Genomic DNA, 15,700 nt, shown 5'->3' with positions numbered 1-15,700 from the left:
TCCATGTGGCCTTTATCTCCTAATTTGAATATTATTTCTATTTTTAACACTTTTTTTTTTTTATTTCTCTTTGCTGAAGCACTGGATCACAATATCAGCAGCATATAGGGATTCATGGTAAGAGCCTCTGGTGTACACTGCCTTTACTTTAGGCATAAAAAGCTGCTGACATGTCCGCTATACTTGATTAACACTGAAGCTAAGAATCCTATCCCTGCTGGAATGAGTTCTGCAGTACTTCATCTTGTAAGCCTGGGGCTGTGGCTTCATCTAGTTTGAGAGAAACCTAGTCAGTATCACAATCTGTATTGAGAGTATGTTTCTTCCTGTCTGGAGCTTTCAGGAAAACTATCTATCTTTCTGAATTTTCAACCTAACACTTAAAGGGCTACTCCAGTGGGGGGGGGGGGGGGGGGGGAATCGAATTTACTGGTGTCAGAATGTTATCTCAATTTTTAGTACTTATCTGCTGTATGCTCTGCAGGAAGTGATTTATTTTTTTCCAGTCTGACATGGCACTGTCTGCTGCCTTATCTGTCTGTGACAGGATCTGTCCAGAACAGTAGCAAATGCCTAAAGAAAATCTCCCCTGCTCTCTTTGAATTTTTTTTTTTTTCCAAAGGAGCGCCTCTTTAAATACTGAACCGCCTGACATTTTTCCCGCAGTATACAATGTAGGGGGGAAATTATTAAATGGTGTCCCCTAGGGTATTTATTCATTGATTCTAATGGAGCCACGTCATAGAGGGGCTGGGGTTTCCTCCCACTGGAATCGGGCAACCCATCTTCAGTGCATTAGCCCTGGCCAGTGCCCGGGAATAGAATTGCCCCGTATGTGGGACCTGGGCCGCGGTTTAAAAAAAGGACCGCGGCATCAGCTTCCCCACGAGGACGCCGTTCTGTCCATGTGCAAAACCCAAAGGGAATGTACTGATGGTTTATTCGCTTTAAGGTCAGACACCTTGTATTGTTAAGAGTTTTAATGACGCCACCATGTGTCAGAGAGAGATTCTCATTGTTTATAAACATTGTAATCATGGGTTCTGATGGATGGTCATAGCAATTGGGGACCCAATAGCCATTTGCAATTTCAGGACAACATTATATTGATATCAATTATTACAATATTTTTCCCATATGGTGGTCACCGAAATATTCCAAAATGTCAGAATTGGTATGTTTTGTTTATGCCACCTTGCATAAAATGGTTAACAAAAAGTGATTAAAAAACATTAATATTTACCCCCCAAAATGACACTAGTAAAAAAAACTACTTGCCCTGCAAACAAAACAGGCACATATATAAAAATAAAAATGGTATATCTCTTGGAATTATTATTATTATTATTTTTTTTTTTAATTGCGTTTCTTTGTGCAAAAGTAGAAAAACTTAACACTATATAAACTTGGTATTGCTGCACACTCTTTAGTTATCATGTTTATAATGCAGGCTGAACAACAAGTTCAAATGTAAATGTCATTAAAAAAAACAAACATTTGGCATGTCATGCAGACAGGAGAAGCGTGCGGCTGTGCTCCCCAGTCGCCAGTTTGGTGCCCATTCCATCGCATTGCAGGAGACAGCCTCTGTTATAGGTCTGTGCAGTCTGTGTCCTGCAATGAGATGGAATGAGCACCAAGCCAGGGAGTGAAGCACATTGCTAAGATTAGTGGGGGTCTCAGCACCGAGACCTGTGACATATTAGCTGTCCATTTTAGTTTTTAATGACAGTTAAGCTTTAATAAAAGGTCTGCTGTCTCCCAGAATTGTACCATTAAGGGCCCGTTCACACTGCGGAAAACAGACAGAAAATCTGAGCGGAATCCCCACCGCAGACCCGTTCGGAATTCCGCCTGCCTTACTGCCTCAATATAAAGTATAGGGCGCCTCCGCTGATATAATTGACATGTCAATTCTTTCAGCTGAGAGCAGAGACGTCCTATACTTAACATTGAGGCAGTGATGTAGGGGGAGTTCCAAACGGAGTCTGCGGTGGGGATTACGCTTGGAATTTTCGCCTGTTTTCTGCTGTGTGAACGGGCCTTAAAAAGTACACCTGAGGTCACTGATGGTTTAGATTGTTGAGTTGTACCCTATAGTGTATGAAATTTCCACCAAAATTTTTATTAATTACCTGCTTAGATTGGGTTCACACAATGTTATTGCTGTCTGTTTAATGGATCAGTTCCCCAGCCTTAGGGAAATTAAAGGGGTAGTGCGGCGCTAAACAATTATTCACAAAATAACACACATTACAAAGTTACACAACTTTGTAATGTATGTTATGTATGTGAATGGTCCCCTTCCCAGTGTTTCCCCCCACCCACACTAGACCCGGAAGTGTGGTGCATTATACTCACCGCATCTCGAGTCGACCCCCATCCGCCATCTTGGGACAATGACGTAGTCTTCGGGAGGTCAGCCGAACCGCTCCATCCGTCCCTCATGCCGGCCCCCCTCTGCCGCGTCATCAGCAGCTCACCCGCGATTGGCTGAGCCTAACTGTGCTCAGCCAATCGCGGCTGAGCAAAGTTATGACGTGGCAGAGGGGGGCCGGCATGAGGGACGGATGGAGCGGTTCGGACGGCCTCCCGAAGACTACGTCATTGTCCCAAGATGGCGGACGGGGGTCGACGCAAGATGCAGTGAGTATAATGCACCACACTTCTGGGTCTAGCGTAGGTGTGGGGGGAAACACGGGGAAGGGGGCCATTCACATACATAACATACATTACAAAGTTGTATAACGTTGTAATGTGTGTTTTTTTGTGAATAATTGTTTAGCGCCGCTCTACCCCTTTAGGGTGCGTTCACACCTACAGGATCTGCAGCAGATCTGCAGCAGATTTGATGCTGTGTTCAGTTATTTAAAAGAAATCTGCTGCAGAAAATCAGCTGCAGATCCTGTAGGTGTGAACGCACCATTAAGGATTTTTTACTTTATAGTAAAAAAAAATGAGAACCAGAAATATAAAAAATTTATTGCCAATGGGCTCCTATTACAATGATAAGGATGTATGCTAAGATCTGATAACACAGGCAGTACCCCTTATATTATGCCAGGGGATGTGTTGGCATGTATCTCTTTTATCCATTATGTACTACTTTAAACAAAACTCTCCTTAGTTACTATGGCAAAGTCATATATTCACGCCCTGATGCACTGTTAACTTCCAAGTACGTGGTACTGTGAGTAACACTGTTTTTCTTTCTCTGCCCTGTGAAGCTAAGCAAATATTGCCGCCTTTGCATATCACTTATATTATAGTAATACACAAAATGATAATCTCTGAGCAAAAGCTTCTATTTATGACCTGCTATAGTCAGATTCTTTCACAACCTCATACACTCTGGCTCTTTTTTTAGTATCTTTATCTTTGTAGGCTGGGAGCTGCTGGAAAGATATACTGAATTGGGTGGATCTCTGCCATATACGAGAGCAAATAACACTGTGCTCTAGTTTTCTGAAATAGTAGCACTGTGGCCAGTGCCAGGGAATTCAAAGCTTGTATGTTACCTGGCCATAAACGCATGGGAGTTCATATTGTCCTAGGCACTTCTACTGCAGATAATGCAGGCTAAGATTTATTTAGATTAGGCAATAGAAGTCTATGGGATCCTCATTTTATGGATCTAATGTCCACCAAAAATACAGATCATCTTAATTTAAAAGTATCTCCTACGGTAATTGTGGATTGCGGATTCCACACTGAAGAAATTTTTTGCGAATTGCAGACATTATATATGGTCCTGAAAAATTACTGGGGAATGAGGCCTAACTACTTGTCTGCTTGGAGAGATAGGAGGGGCTGGTCAGTAAAGATAAATCACTCAGGGGGGGTGGGAGACTAGACCAGCCAAGCCTCCTGTGACATCAGAGGAGGGTACTTTATCAGAGAAAGGAGCAGGGGACAATACAAATTTTGTAGGCTTTCAAATTTCTGATACCAGAGTACCCCTTTAAATGGAGTTCCCTACAATGGCCTCTCTAGGCTATAATGGCAACCGTTTAATGGATACATCAGTGAAGTTGCAGCACCTGCTTTTACTCCTAATTTACATGTTCCATAAATTTGTCTCTAATTGTGGCTCTGCCATTATAGACAAATTTAGGGCCCATTGATTTCATTTAGGCTATTCCCACTATCTGTACAAATATATTGATGGGGTCAACAAAATACGGACCACCTTACTTTAAAATATCACATTCCCATTTCTTGTGGATATAAAAAAGAATACGGATTGCGGATGCACGAAGTACTAATTTTTTGCAGATTGCAGACATAATATTCAATCCTGAAAAATTACTCTGGTATGAGGAATGAGGCCTTAGGGCTGTATTAGACAGCCAGACATCTCCTTGTAAGCGTATTGTCGCTCTGTTATTAACCCTATACCCAGCTTGATAATCACGCACTAGGACTGCACAGACATTGTTAGAAAAATAATACATTTATACTTGCCTATTCTCCCTCGTTGTCCTGCAGCCTTTCGTCCGTGTTGCCCGTTCACCCCTGGTGCTTACTGCCCCTTCTCTTCAGTGACAGGCTGCTCAGCCAATCATTGGTAAAGACGGAACAGTGCCACCACCAGTGATGTACAAGAGGGATGGTTCAATAACGCCCTTGCCGCACAATAGTCAAGCCGTTTAATAGGCTCTGTGAGCAAGCACCAATCTAGCAAATCAGCGCTCGCTTATTCAGCAAATCAGGCAGTGTTATACAGCCTTTAGTTGTAGGAAATACAGTATATCTGCAAATAAATTAGTTTTAATCCATGTTCACCTGTTATCTGAGCTTCCTCCTTTACCTATTATTCATAAATGTGTAAATTCTGCAATGATTTAATATTCTGAAATGCGCTAAAATGGAAGCACATTAGCTGATGACAGGTTGTCATTACATGAGGTCTGTTTTCTGTAGGTGAAGGACAGCCATTCATGGTTCTGTGAGGGACAGTGCTTTCATTTTCATAAAATAAAGCACTTTAAATAAAATGAGAATGTTAGGAGATGGCTGTACAACCCTTTCTACAATTTACTGGAAAGTCTAGCTCTTAAGTCACACTATTATGACCACTTCCTACTTTCAACATTGGCAACGCATAGCTTACATTGGAAGTCACTTGTTTTGAGCTGGCTTGGTGGGTATATACAGTAAAAAGAAATGACAATAAGTCAGCGAACCTTACTACATATGGGGCTCCGAAGCAGTGTCACTGCACCTCTGCTAGTGAAGTTGCATTGACAGAAATCATAAGGATGGATGTTGGTGTATTAGGAGAGAAATTTTTAGAAAACAAACACCCCGTAACCATTGCTGGAAGTACACAAGCTGCTATAGTCTGAGGAATCTTTTGTGGCATTCTCTGTTCCACTCCTCTTCATGGAAGGAACACTCAACTAATCTGAGTATGAGTTCTTCTTTGCAAGTCATGTACACCGGTATACTGATTACCTTCCTGGAGCAGGAAGGATGTTCCAGCAAGACAGTGTGACATGTAAAAAGACTAGAAATGTCTGACATTTGGAAGAGCTTGACCAGGACTTCCAAGTACTACAAGTGGCCTCCTAATTTTCCAAACTTATAACCGTATTGAGCATCTGTATGACCACCTCAGTTGTCTTGTTTGCTCTATGGATCATCCCCCATGCACCCTTCAGCAGCTATGGGTTGTACTGCAGTCAGCATGGCCCCAGATACCTGTAACCACCAGGACTTTATTGAGTCACCGCCAGTCCATTTAACTGCTGTTTCTTTGGTTATTAGCTGGTGGTCATAATAATGAGATCCATGTAGACAATAATCTACCTGTGAAGTGATGTAAAAGTAGCACACAGACAAACATTAATGTTGATCTTTGTAGTGATTGCTCAATGGACGCACATCAAGAAAGTCACAGACAAGATTACTGCTTTTCTAGGACCATTAAAGAAACCAATCAGCACAATTGTGCTGATATGGTTATCAGAATCATAGTATAGATCTACTGTGCAGCTTGCGACATGTTCGAGCCCCGGCTGCAGCAGTAGCTTTAGTAAGGAGAAAAAGTATTTTTATTCTGCCGCGTGAGGCCAAGAGAGGGGTCAACTAGTAATCTGGGCAGGGAGCAGCCTGTGACTAGTCGCAGCTCTCTGCCTGTCGGCGCACAGTGCAGGGATGATTGACAGGCAAAAAGGCTTATTAGTGGGAAGCAGCACAGTAGCTCTGTAGTGTGATTCTGGGAACCATATTAGCACAATTGCGCAGGAGTGATATGGTGCTGCACTGTCAATGCAACTCTTAAGGCCCTATTCCACGGGTCGTTTAGAGGAGCAATATCGTTCGTATTCGTCCCGTGGAATAGAGTGCAACGATCAGCCCACATCGTTCATGTCGGCTGATCGTTGCAGTCGCTTGTTTTTCAACATGTTGAAAAAAAAGCGACTGATATAGCAGCGATCTGCTGCCGTCGCTCCGTTGAATAGGAGCATCGGCAGCAGGCGCTGCTGTATCCTATGGGCTGCCCGGACGATCAGCGATCCCCCGGGCAGCCCCCCCAGCAGCTCCCCGCCGCCCCACCCGCACTCACCCGCTCGCTGACGCCGCGTGGAATAGCGGCGGCAGCGAGCGGGGAACGAGGAGCCAACGAGCGCTAATAGCGCTCGTTTGCTCCTCCAAACGACTCGTGTAATAGGGGCATTAATAAAGTCAACGAGAGCTATGCAGAACTTGTAAAACAGCCTACTCAGCTATTTTTTGGCCTCCCAACCATCTTTTGTCACCGCAAGAAGGCTGGAGGTAGCTAGTGGGGTCCTAGATTATGACATAGGTGCGGGTCCCAGAGGTTGAAGCCGCATCTGTCGGACATTTATTACATATCCCGCCAATATGCTGTAAATGCCCCAGATTAGAATACCGTATAGGTGGCTATCCAGGATAAGAACCTGTCCTCCAGTTTGCGTCCTCAGTGGGCATTAAGAGCATCAAATAAAATGACCGTGGGGCAATAGTTACAAGTGGTTATAAAGCATTCTGTGTTTTCTGACTTTCTTACACCTGTGGAGTGGATAGCCATTTGTATCCCTGTTGATCATCCAGCCGAGCTGTCTGTTTTCTTATGTTGAGGAGCGTCATTCTGGCTAATGTTCGCTTTCCCATTACTGATCACGCTGCCCATGGTGATGACTTTTATGGTGCCACGCTTAATCGGAGCTCATCAATAAAAAGATAAAAATAGCTTCCTTAAATGGCAGCGAAATGAAATTCTTTGCAGCTGTTATGCTTTGATTCCATTACTCCAAGTTATAAAAGAAGTGATTCATGTAAAGGTTATGCATTGGAAAATTGTTGCTTTTGGCCATTGTTATTACCACATAAAGTTACAACCTCTATAGCAGAGTGTAACTAGATAAATATATACAACAATAACTGCCATACAAGAAATACATTAAATCTGCAATACAAAATGTAGATGTATGCGTTATTTCATTATCATATACCATTCTACGAATAAAAGTTGAGGCCTCATCATACGGAGCCCTACTGGTTTGTGATAGGGTAAAACAACTGTGTTTCTATTATAAAAATAATCGCACAAGTTTGAGCTTTCAGGGACAGAATGACAACAGCCTTATAAATAGGTGGGTTTGCCAGTGGTGTCGACATAATCTTGTGTCAAGCTGAGGGCTAACAAAAGCAGGCGGAAGCAGAGTTTTGCTGGGCTCTAATACTCCTCTGTGAACTTGTTGGGAGTAAGTCTCTTAGGAATGTTAATGATTTGGATTTCTAGTTATGTAACTAGAAAATAACTATATTATCTTTGGGTGGGTTACCTAGTCACATAGTTGATAAGGCTGAACAAAAAAAGTCCAAGTTCAAGTTCAATTTATAACCCTACTGTATTTATCCAGAGAAAGGAAAAAAGAAAGGAAACAATATGAGGCAATTGCCCTATACCAAGATTACAGGTTCCTATGACCCATTTGATTCCTGTAATAACTGTGAGTGCTGAGAGGCGGTTCATTCATGTAAATAGCAACATTATTACAGATGTCTATAGAGCAGCATTTAATACCCCCCCCCCCCCCCTTTCTGAATCTTTTCCTTTGTCATTGTTTTTTGTTGAAAGAAGCATTAATCTTTTGGGTTGATCATTTATTTTCCCTCTTGCTGGGTTCCAGCCATATCTGTAATATTTCCCTTACAGCTATTTAGGGTATGCTATGTATTAGAGGTAAATAATTTATAAAGCCCTGATTAGTCTTCTGGGTATTTTAGACCTCCTTCAGTATTATAACTACTTTTAAGAGGTCTTTTGGCCTGCTAGTGGTGGGTTTAATCATTAAAGTAGATCCCTTTTTCTTCTATCTTTTGGTATGTCAGTGCACAGTTGATTATAGAAGTCACTCATGAGACTCTATGGGGTTGTTTGGGCAGGAAGTGTATTTACGTACGTGGCTGGGGCTACATAAAAATAACCAAATTGTATACTTACCTGACCTATTGGCACTGCTGCTCTTCAGATCACCTGTTCTCCACCACTGCAGACAGCATTGACAGCATAGAATCTCTGCTATTTTAAGGGACACGTTAAATGTTAAAGCGCTAGAGACAAAGATTTTTTTGTGTGGTGTTGTCAGAGTTGTTGTTTTATTACCGCTGACATGTTGTGTATGCCATAATTACCATAATTAAAATGCCATGTGAATGAGTTTAGATTAGCGTCTGATCATTCAGATTATCTAGCTATTTGCATAACGTGCACATCCTCAGTACATGAGACATTTATATTCCTCACTGTGCACAGTCATTACATGTAAACACATTTGCCCCATGACTTGATGCCTCAAGGACTCTTTGTTCCTACTTCCTTATATTCATCTTTCTTAGAATTGTCCTATTAAAAGCTAAGGAAAATGTTTTATAATGTGACAGCAGTAAGCTGTCCAGTGTTTAAAGGGATTCTATCAGCTGTAAGTCACATTCCAAACTGCTGACACTGATAGCTGTGAAGCCAAGGAGACACATGGTACCTTTCATATATCTGTCTGTGCTTCCAAAAAGTACAAAAATGCTTTTATTCTCTGGTACAGAGGGTCAAGGAGGCTTTCCTGAGCTCCTGAAATGCAGCAAGCTGAACCACCTCCTTACTCCCCCTCCCATACATGACCTTGCTTGGAATTAAATTTCCAGGTATCAGTCATGCAGGGAGGGGGTTAGAGGAGGAATTACAGATTGCAGCTTTTCAGAAGCCTGGACAAGCCTCTTTGACTCTTTCTACCAGCGTATTTATACATTCTGGGAACACAGATGGATATATGAAAGGTATCATGTGTCTCTTTAACAGTGTCAGCAGTCTGGAACGTGAGTTACAGCTGACAGATTCCCTTTAAATTCTGTGATACTACAGATTTCTGTTCCAGGTACTCCTGCATAACACTAAGTTCCTTTTTTATTGACTTTGATATATAATGCAGAATAGTTGTATAGATGAGTTTAAAAGCCGTGCTGCATACATCACTGTTTTAATGAAGCCCCCATAGAACGCATTATGTATACCTATGTGCTGAGATGGCACGGATGTGATAACCTGACGTAGAATAATATATTAGAAAGAATTATTAAATCTAGCACTGGTTGCTTTCTTGTTTTCCCTAATCAGGTTATAGCTTGCTTTTTCCAGTGGTCCTCAAATATGACAAGTAGAATGTGGATGAAATAGGCTACTGTGCTGCTCTCTTCTACTTTTGATGAATCTTTCTTATTATAATCCTGCATATTTGTGCTTCTCAATCACAATTGATCTTAAAAAAAAATGTGAAATATAAAAAAATATTATTGGTACAGTTATACTGTACTATATACAAACTTTATACTGTACTTCACAAATATTTTGGGGGGTTTACACTACAATACCAGGCAACAGGAAACCTATTTATACGCTGGTCTATAATAGGAGAAGATTGTTAGGCTTGGCATTTAGAAAGAACGTCAGCTCATGTTCTGCAGATACAGAGGAGTTCTTGTCTCTTTCTTTTAATGTGTTATTCAATTGCCAGAACACTCATCAGTAAAAGACTATAATGGGTAAACAATCACATAAAGATACTATTATCAGAGACGGCTTCTATTTCTTCTTAATGACTGCATTTCGGTCTTTTGGGGAGAAAAGTTATCCTGGGTTTCTTGATCGTTTTTCTCATCCTCTGAAGCAAGAAAGCTGAGTTTTCACATGACAAAAAAAGAGTGCTCTGAAGAGATATCACAAGGTCAAGATCATCTGTGTTGCTGGTTAAATGGAATCACGAGTGGCTGTGAACACTGGGCTTCAGAGCTTCCCTCTCTCATAGGCATGTCCTATTGCCGTTACAGCTGGCGCTCTCACGTGTACATGCTGCGTGTTCACCTCCAAGATCCTTGAGTTGTCATTTAAAATAACGTTATGCTTCTTTGTTAACACGAGATGAAACAATATTTGTTACTCCACACAGAAATATGCTGCTATATCTGTGTACGAGCCTGTGGCCACAAGGAAACTTACTAGAATCTCTGAATACTCATTTGTCCAAATCTCTGAATACTGGTTTGCATAAATATGGCAGATTTATTTGCAAACAAATAGGCTATAGGTAATATACTGGGAAATTCCGCCATATGTTTATCCTTTTAATCTAGTCTTTCAATGGGGAAGTTGACGTATTTTTGTTGAAGTACAGTGCTGTTTAAAAGTATTTGTTCCTTTTACAATCTCATCTATTTTTGCATATTTGTTACACTTTAATGTTTCAGATCATCAATCTACCTTAATATTAGACAATGGTTACCCAAGTGAACACACAATGCCATTGCGAAATACAGTAATACCTCTGTTCGCGAACAGTCTGTTCTGGAAGGCTGTTCTAGAACCAAGCAGTTTGAGAATCGAGCTGTGTGTTCCCATTTGGAACAGTGTAAATGTCTGTAATTGGTTTTTGCACCCTATGGGTCAGGTGCAGAGCGCCCGGCCCACAGATTGTAAAGACTATCAGTAAGTAGCGGTGCATCTTGCACCATTACTTACTGTAAAGGAGTGGGTAATCCCCACAGTGGAGGCAGAGAGAGAGGCAGGAACAGACAGCTGTTTGAACTTGCTGTGCCACCCTCGCTTCTCCCTGCCACGGGGAACAGCTCCTCCAGCCTTCCCCAGCTCTGTGGACCATTCCACAGGCTGCCCTCCCCACAGCTGATCCTGCAACCGCTTTCTCTGGGCCGCCGCTGCTTCTCCCTTTCGTGGGGGAACAGCTCCTCCAACCTGCCCCGGCTGCCCAACTCCAGGCCACTCGCACCTCTGCTTGTCGAGCACAGCAGCGATCACCAGTCAGCAGTCGTCGCCAGCTCTGTGGACCCTTCTCCAAGCCACCTCAGGTGCTCATCACCCTCCCCACAGCGGACTCTGCAGCCACTGGCCGGTGCTTTCCCCAGGCTGCTTCTACTTCTGTGTGCCGAAGGGTCCATGGAGCTTGGGAAAGCTGGATGAGCTGTTCAAACAGCCGTCTGCTCCTGCCTCTGCTGCAGGGAACACCCATTCAGAGCAGGGATTCCTGTCATTATGATGGGAATCCCTGCTCCTGTAACCTTGGTGATTCCAAGCAGCTCAATAACTGTCAGCTGAATGGTAGTTCAGCTGACAGTTATCTCCCCTCACTTTGCTTGGATACAGAGTACGTAACAAAACTTCAGGGGGACATTTTGTTCGTATACCGAAGTGTTTGAACACCGAGGTATTACTGTAATGTAATTAATTGAAGGAAGAATGCTGTTCAGCCCTGCCTGGCCCTGTGTGAAAAAGTATTTGCCCCCTGGCCACTAAAGCTAACCAGTTAACCAAATATAATGACAGTTGGATTCATTTTCACTGGTCACACCCAGGCAGCACTCAAGAGTGTTAAACAAACACTGTTCTTCATAGAGATAACCATACAATCTTCATAGAACAGGGTAAAACCTTGCAGTAATACACATGGACACAGCAGGAACTGATGCGTTTTTGGACCTTGTGGTGTTAAGTCATAGTTATTACTGTGAGACATATCTTAACAGAACCTGTCCGGCTATGTGAAACAGACTGGAAGGTCTTAAAAGCAAGCATGTGATCTAACATTCTTGTAGATCTTATGAGATCTACCAGTCTCTGTATGTAAAATAGATACCACAATCATAGAAATGACAATGTTAAAGAGGTAGTCGAAAAGGATTTTCTTTCAAATCAACTAAAAGTTATATTTTACCTCTATTTAAAAATCACTTTCCTTTCAGTACTTATCAGCTGCTGTATGTCCTGCAGGTCTGACAAAGTGCTCTCTGCTGCTACCTCTGTCTGTGACAGGAACTGTCCATAACAGCAGCAGCAGCAGCAAATCCTCTAGAAAACTTTTGAATTGGACAGACAGAGCAGCAGAGAGTAATGTGTCCAAATACACCACTTCCTGCAGAACATACAGCAGCTGATATGTACTGGAAGACTAGAGTTGTTTAAACAAAAGTAAGTAACAAATCTGTATAACTTTGACACCAGATGATTTGAACGGAAAATCTTTTCGCTAGAGTACCCCTTTAATACATACAGATAGACATGTACTGTGAGGTCTCTGTACTGTACTCAATAGTCAATGTCTGTTTTGGAATGTAAATACTGTATATAACAGCAGGTAATATAGCTTCTCTGTGTATTTTATTGCCCCCCTCCCCTTTAGCACAAATCTGTAAACCAGATTTTGACATGAAGCCTTAGGTGGGTTTTTACCCACAGTAGCTACTCTTTATTCTATACCGGGATCCAGTGAATGATTGAGCCTGACCAAGCATAGCTAAAATAGTGTTTGATATCCTGTGTTTCAGTGAAGTTGGGACTGTTATTAAATCTGTAGTCATTTGCCAAAAACTGCTTCTTAATGACATGAAAGTGGAGTGGGCCCAGAATGAAACTTGTGCTCTCTGACCTCTGGGAAGTTAATGGAGATCAACTAATCTCCTTAGTGATGAGAAGCAATCTGTGTTCAATGTAGTCATTCTCAAAATCTACTCTCTGTAGCTTGTTTCTCTGTTAGTATAGGCCAAGAACCATGCTGCATCCATGTTTTCCAGACTCACTAGAGCTTGATCCAACTTCTTCAGCCACTAGTATTCAAATGGCGATTAGACTCAAGCATGCTACAGTTGTGCTCATCTCTATTGGCTATACATTTATAACATTCTTTAGATACTTCCATAAACTCAACCTCTACCAAACTTATTTTTCTGTCTTTTCCAATGAGGCTGGACTGAGCAAAGTTACTCAACTGCCATGGCCTGGCATGTCTTCTTGCTTGTTTTTACCTGCTCTGGCACTACAGCAGCTCAGCTTCTCCTACTTGACACTTGGCTGAAAAAATAAAATGTATAAGTTTGGCTACAACCATCAGCTGCAGAAAAGATCTGGTTTGCTTTTATGCCCTAGCTGCTATCCAGTGGTGTCTGACAGATTCCCTTTAATGATAACATAGAGCTGTCAATTTATTCATACATTTCCTGGAGTAATACCAGAGAGAGAAGCCGCACATCCAGGTTCTAAGAATAGATGCTCCACAATTACTGTTCACAATTGTTTAGTAAGCATTTAGTAAAACAGACATGTCAGGAGAGCTAACACTTCATTTTTCTAAATATAGTCCAGAGATAGCTGAAGTATAAAATTATTATTACTAAAAATCCCACCAGGCTATTATAGAAATGTGTTGGATGTTAAATAAGAAAGTCCCAGTGTGCTAGTTGGCATTACGGGATAATTTGCTCTCAGTATATATAACAAACTCTGAATTATTTAAACTGTATGTGGTAACCACATGTGCTTTTCTATTTCTTATAACAGCTGTGTGCATCCCATCTGCCAACTCCATCCGAAGCCCCTAATCACTACCAGGCAGTATGCCGGGCCCTGTATGCGGAAACCATGGAGCTGCACACCTTCCTGTCAAAAATTAAAAGTGCAAAAGAGGTGAGCTATACTGCATTACCAACACAACACATGTAATAGTGTAATAAGAAAGGGTATTCCTATTCTGTACAATTCTCAGCAAATGCATGCAGTGTGCAGTTATATGAAGCCAAATTAATCTGCATTCAGTTTCCTCCATGTCTCTCCACCTCCTGCCCACTTCTTCACCCACAGTGATCATTAAATGCACCTCACCTCTGAATAGAGATATGACCACCCCTTATTCCTTATTACTCCTGTGGGTTACATTTTTTCTCCGGTGGGCATATAACATTAATTTGCTGGGTTGGGATTATAAATATGTATTGTAGCTTATTGTAACCTGTGCTTTTGGTTTGCATCAGTTTTACCAGTTGTAGTATAAATATGAACTCTAGGAAGCTAAAGGAATAATCTGGGCAAAAAGGACACAAGTGGGCAGATTTATCATGGTCAATTTTTCTTGTTGTAAACTGTATTTTGGCTAATTTTCATCATTATTTGTTTCAGACTCTTTATGGCTCTATCTGAGTTTTTGCAGTCCGTTTAACGCAGGGGTGGGGAACCTTTTCCATGTCGAGGGCCGGTCGGGCATTAATAAAATCATTCGAGGGCCGCATACCGTGCGCGGCAGTTAGTAGCGGGGGTTTGCAGCACCCAGGACAAGGCATAGTATTGTTCCCCTAGTGCCCCTGCTATTGTAGTTAACCCCCAGTGATGCCCCTTGTAGTCTAGTTAACCCCCAAGTCATGTCCCTGGTAGCCTAGTTAACCCCCATCAGTCATGTCCCTGGTAGCCTAGTTATTCCCCCCCCATCAGTCATGTCTCTGGTAGCCTAGTTGTCCCCCCCATCAGTCATGTCCCTGGTAGCCTAGTTGTCCCCCCCCCCCCATCAGTCATGTCCCTGGTAGCCTAGTTATTCCCCCCCCATCAGTCATGTCCCTGGTAGCCTAGTTATTCCCCCCCCCCCCATCAGTCATGTCTCTGGTAGCCTAGTTGTCTCCCCCATCAGTCATGTCCCTGGTGGCCTAGTTATCCCCCCATCAGTCATGTCCCTGGTAGCCTAGTTGTCCCCCCCATCAGTCATGTCCCTGGTTTCCTAGTTGTCCCCCCCCCCCCCCCCATCAGTCATGTCTCTGGTAGCCTAGTTGTCCCCCCCATCAGTCATGTCCCTGGTAGCCTAGTTGTCCCCCCCATCAGTCATGTCCCTGGTGGCCTAGTTGTCCCCCCCCCCCCATCAGTTATGTCCCTGGTAGCCTAGTTATTCCCCCCCCCCCCCCATCAGGCATGTCCCTGGTAGCCTAGTTATTCCCCCCCCATCAGTCATGTCTCTGGTAGCCTAGTTATTCCCCCCCCATCAGGCATGTCCCTGGTAGCCTAGTTGTCCCCCCCATCAGTCATGTCCCTGGTAGCCTAGTTGTCCCCCCCCATCAGTCATGTCCCTGGTAGCCTAGTTGTCCCCCCCCCCCATCAGTCATGTCCCTGGTAGCCTAGTTGTCCCCCCCCCATCAGTCATGTCCCTGGTAGCCTAGTTGCCCCCCCCCCCATCAGTCATGTCCCTGGTAGCCTAGTTGTCCCCCCATCAGTCATGTCCCTGGTAGCCTAGTTGTCCCCCCATCAGTCATGTCCCTGGTAGCCTAGTTGTCCCCCCATCAGTCATGTCCCTGGTAGCCTAGTTGCCCCCCCCCCATCAGTCATGTCCCTGGGATCCTAGTTAACCCCCAAATA

General features: G+C 42.9%; 1 protein-coding gene across 5 annotated transcripts in view; it reads left to right on the top strand.

Moving 5' to 3' along the window:
* Nucleotides 1-15,700, top strand: part of SPIRE1 (spire type actin nucleation factor 1) — a 117,111-nt gene that overhangs the window by 62,320 nt on the left and 39,091 nt on the right. For all 5 annotated transcript variants that reach the window (XM_069957801.1, XM_069957800.1, XM_069957799.1 and 2 more), the window contains exon 4: nucleotides 13,868-13,993. In XM_069957801.1, coding sequence (XP_069813902.1) covers nucleotides 13,868-13,993 — 126 coding nt within the window. The remainder of the gene's footprint in view (nucleotides 1-13,867; nucleotides 13,994-15,700) is intronic.

The sequence above is a fragment of the Dendropsophus ebraccatus genome, chromosome 2 (genome assembly GCF_027789765.1).
Source record: "Dendropsophus ebraccatus isolate aDenEbr1 chromosome 2, aDenEbr1.pat, whole genome shotgun sequence".
Lineage (NCBI taxonomy): Eukaryota > Metazoa > Chordata > Amphibia > Anura > Hylidae > Dendropsophus > Dendropsophus ebraccatus.
The sequence above is the reverse complement of the archived record's forward strand: the minus strand, read 5'-3'. Positions and strand labels throughout refer to the sequence as shown.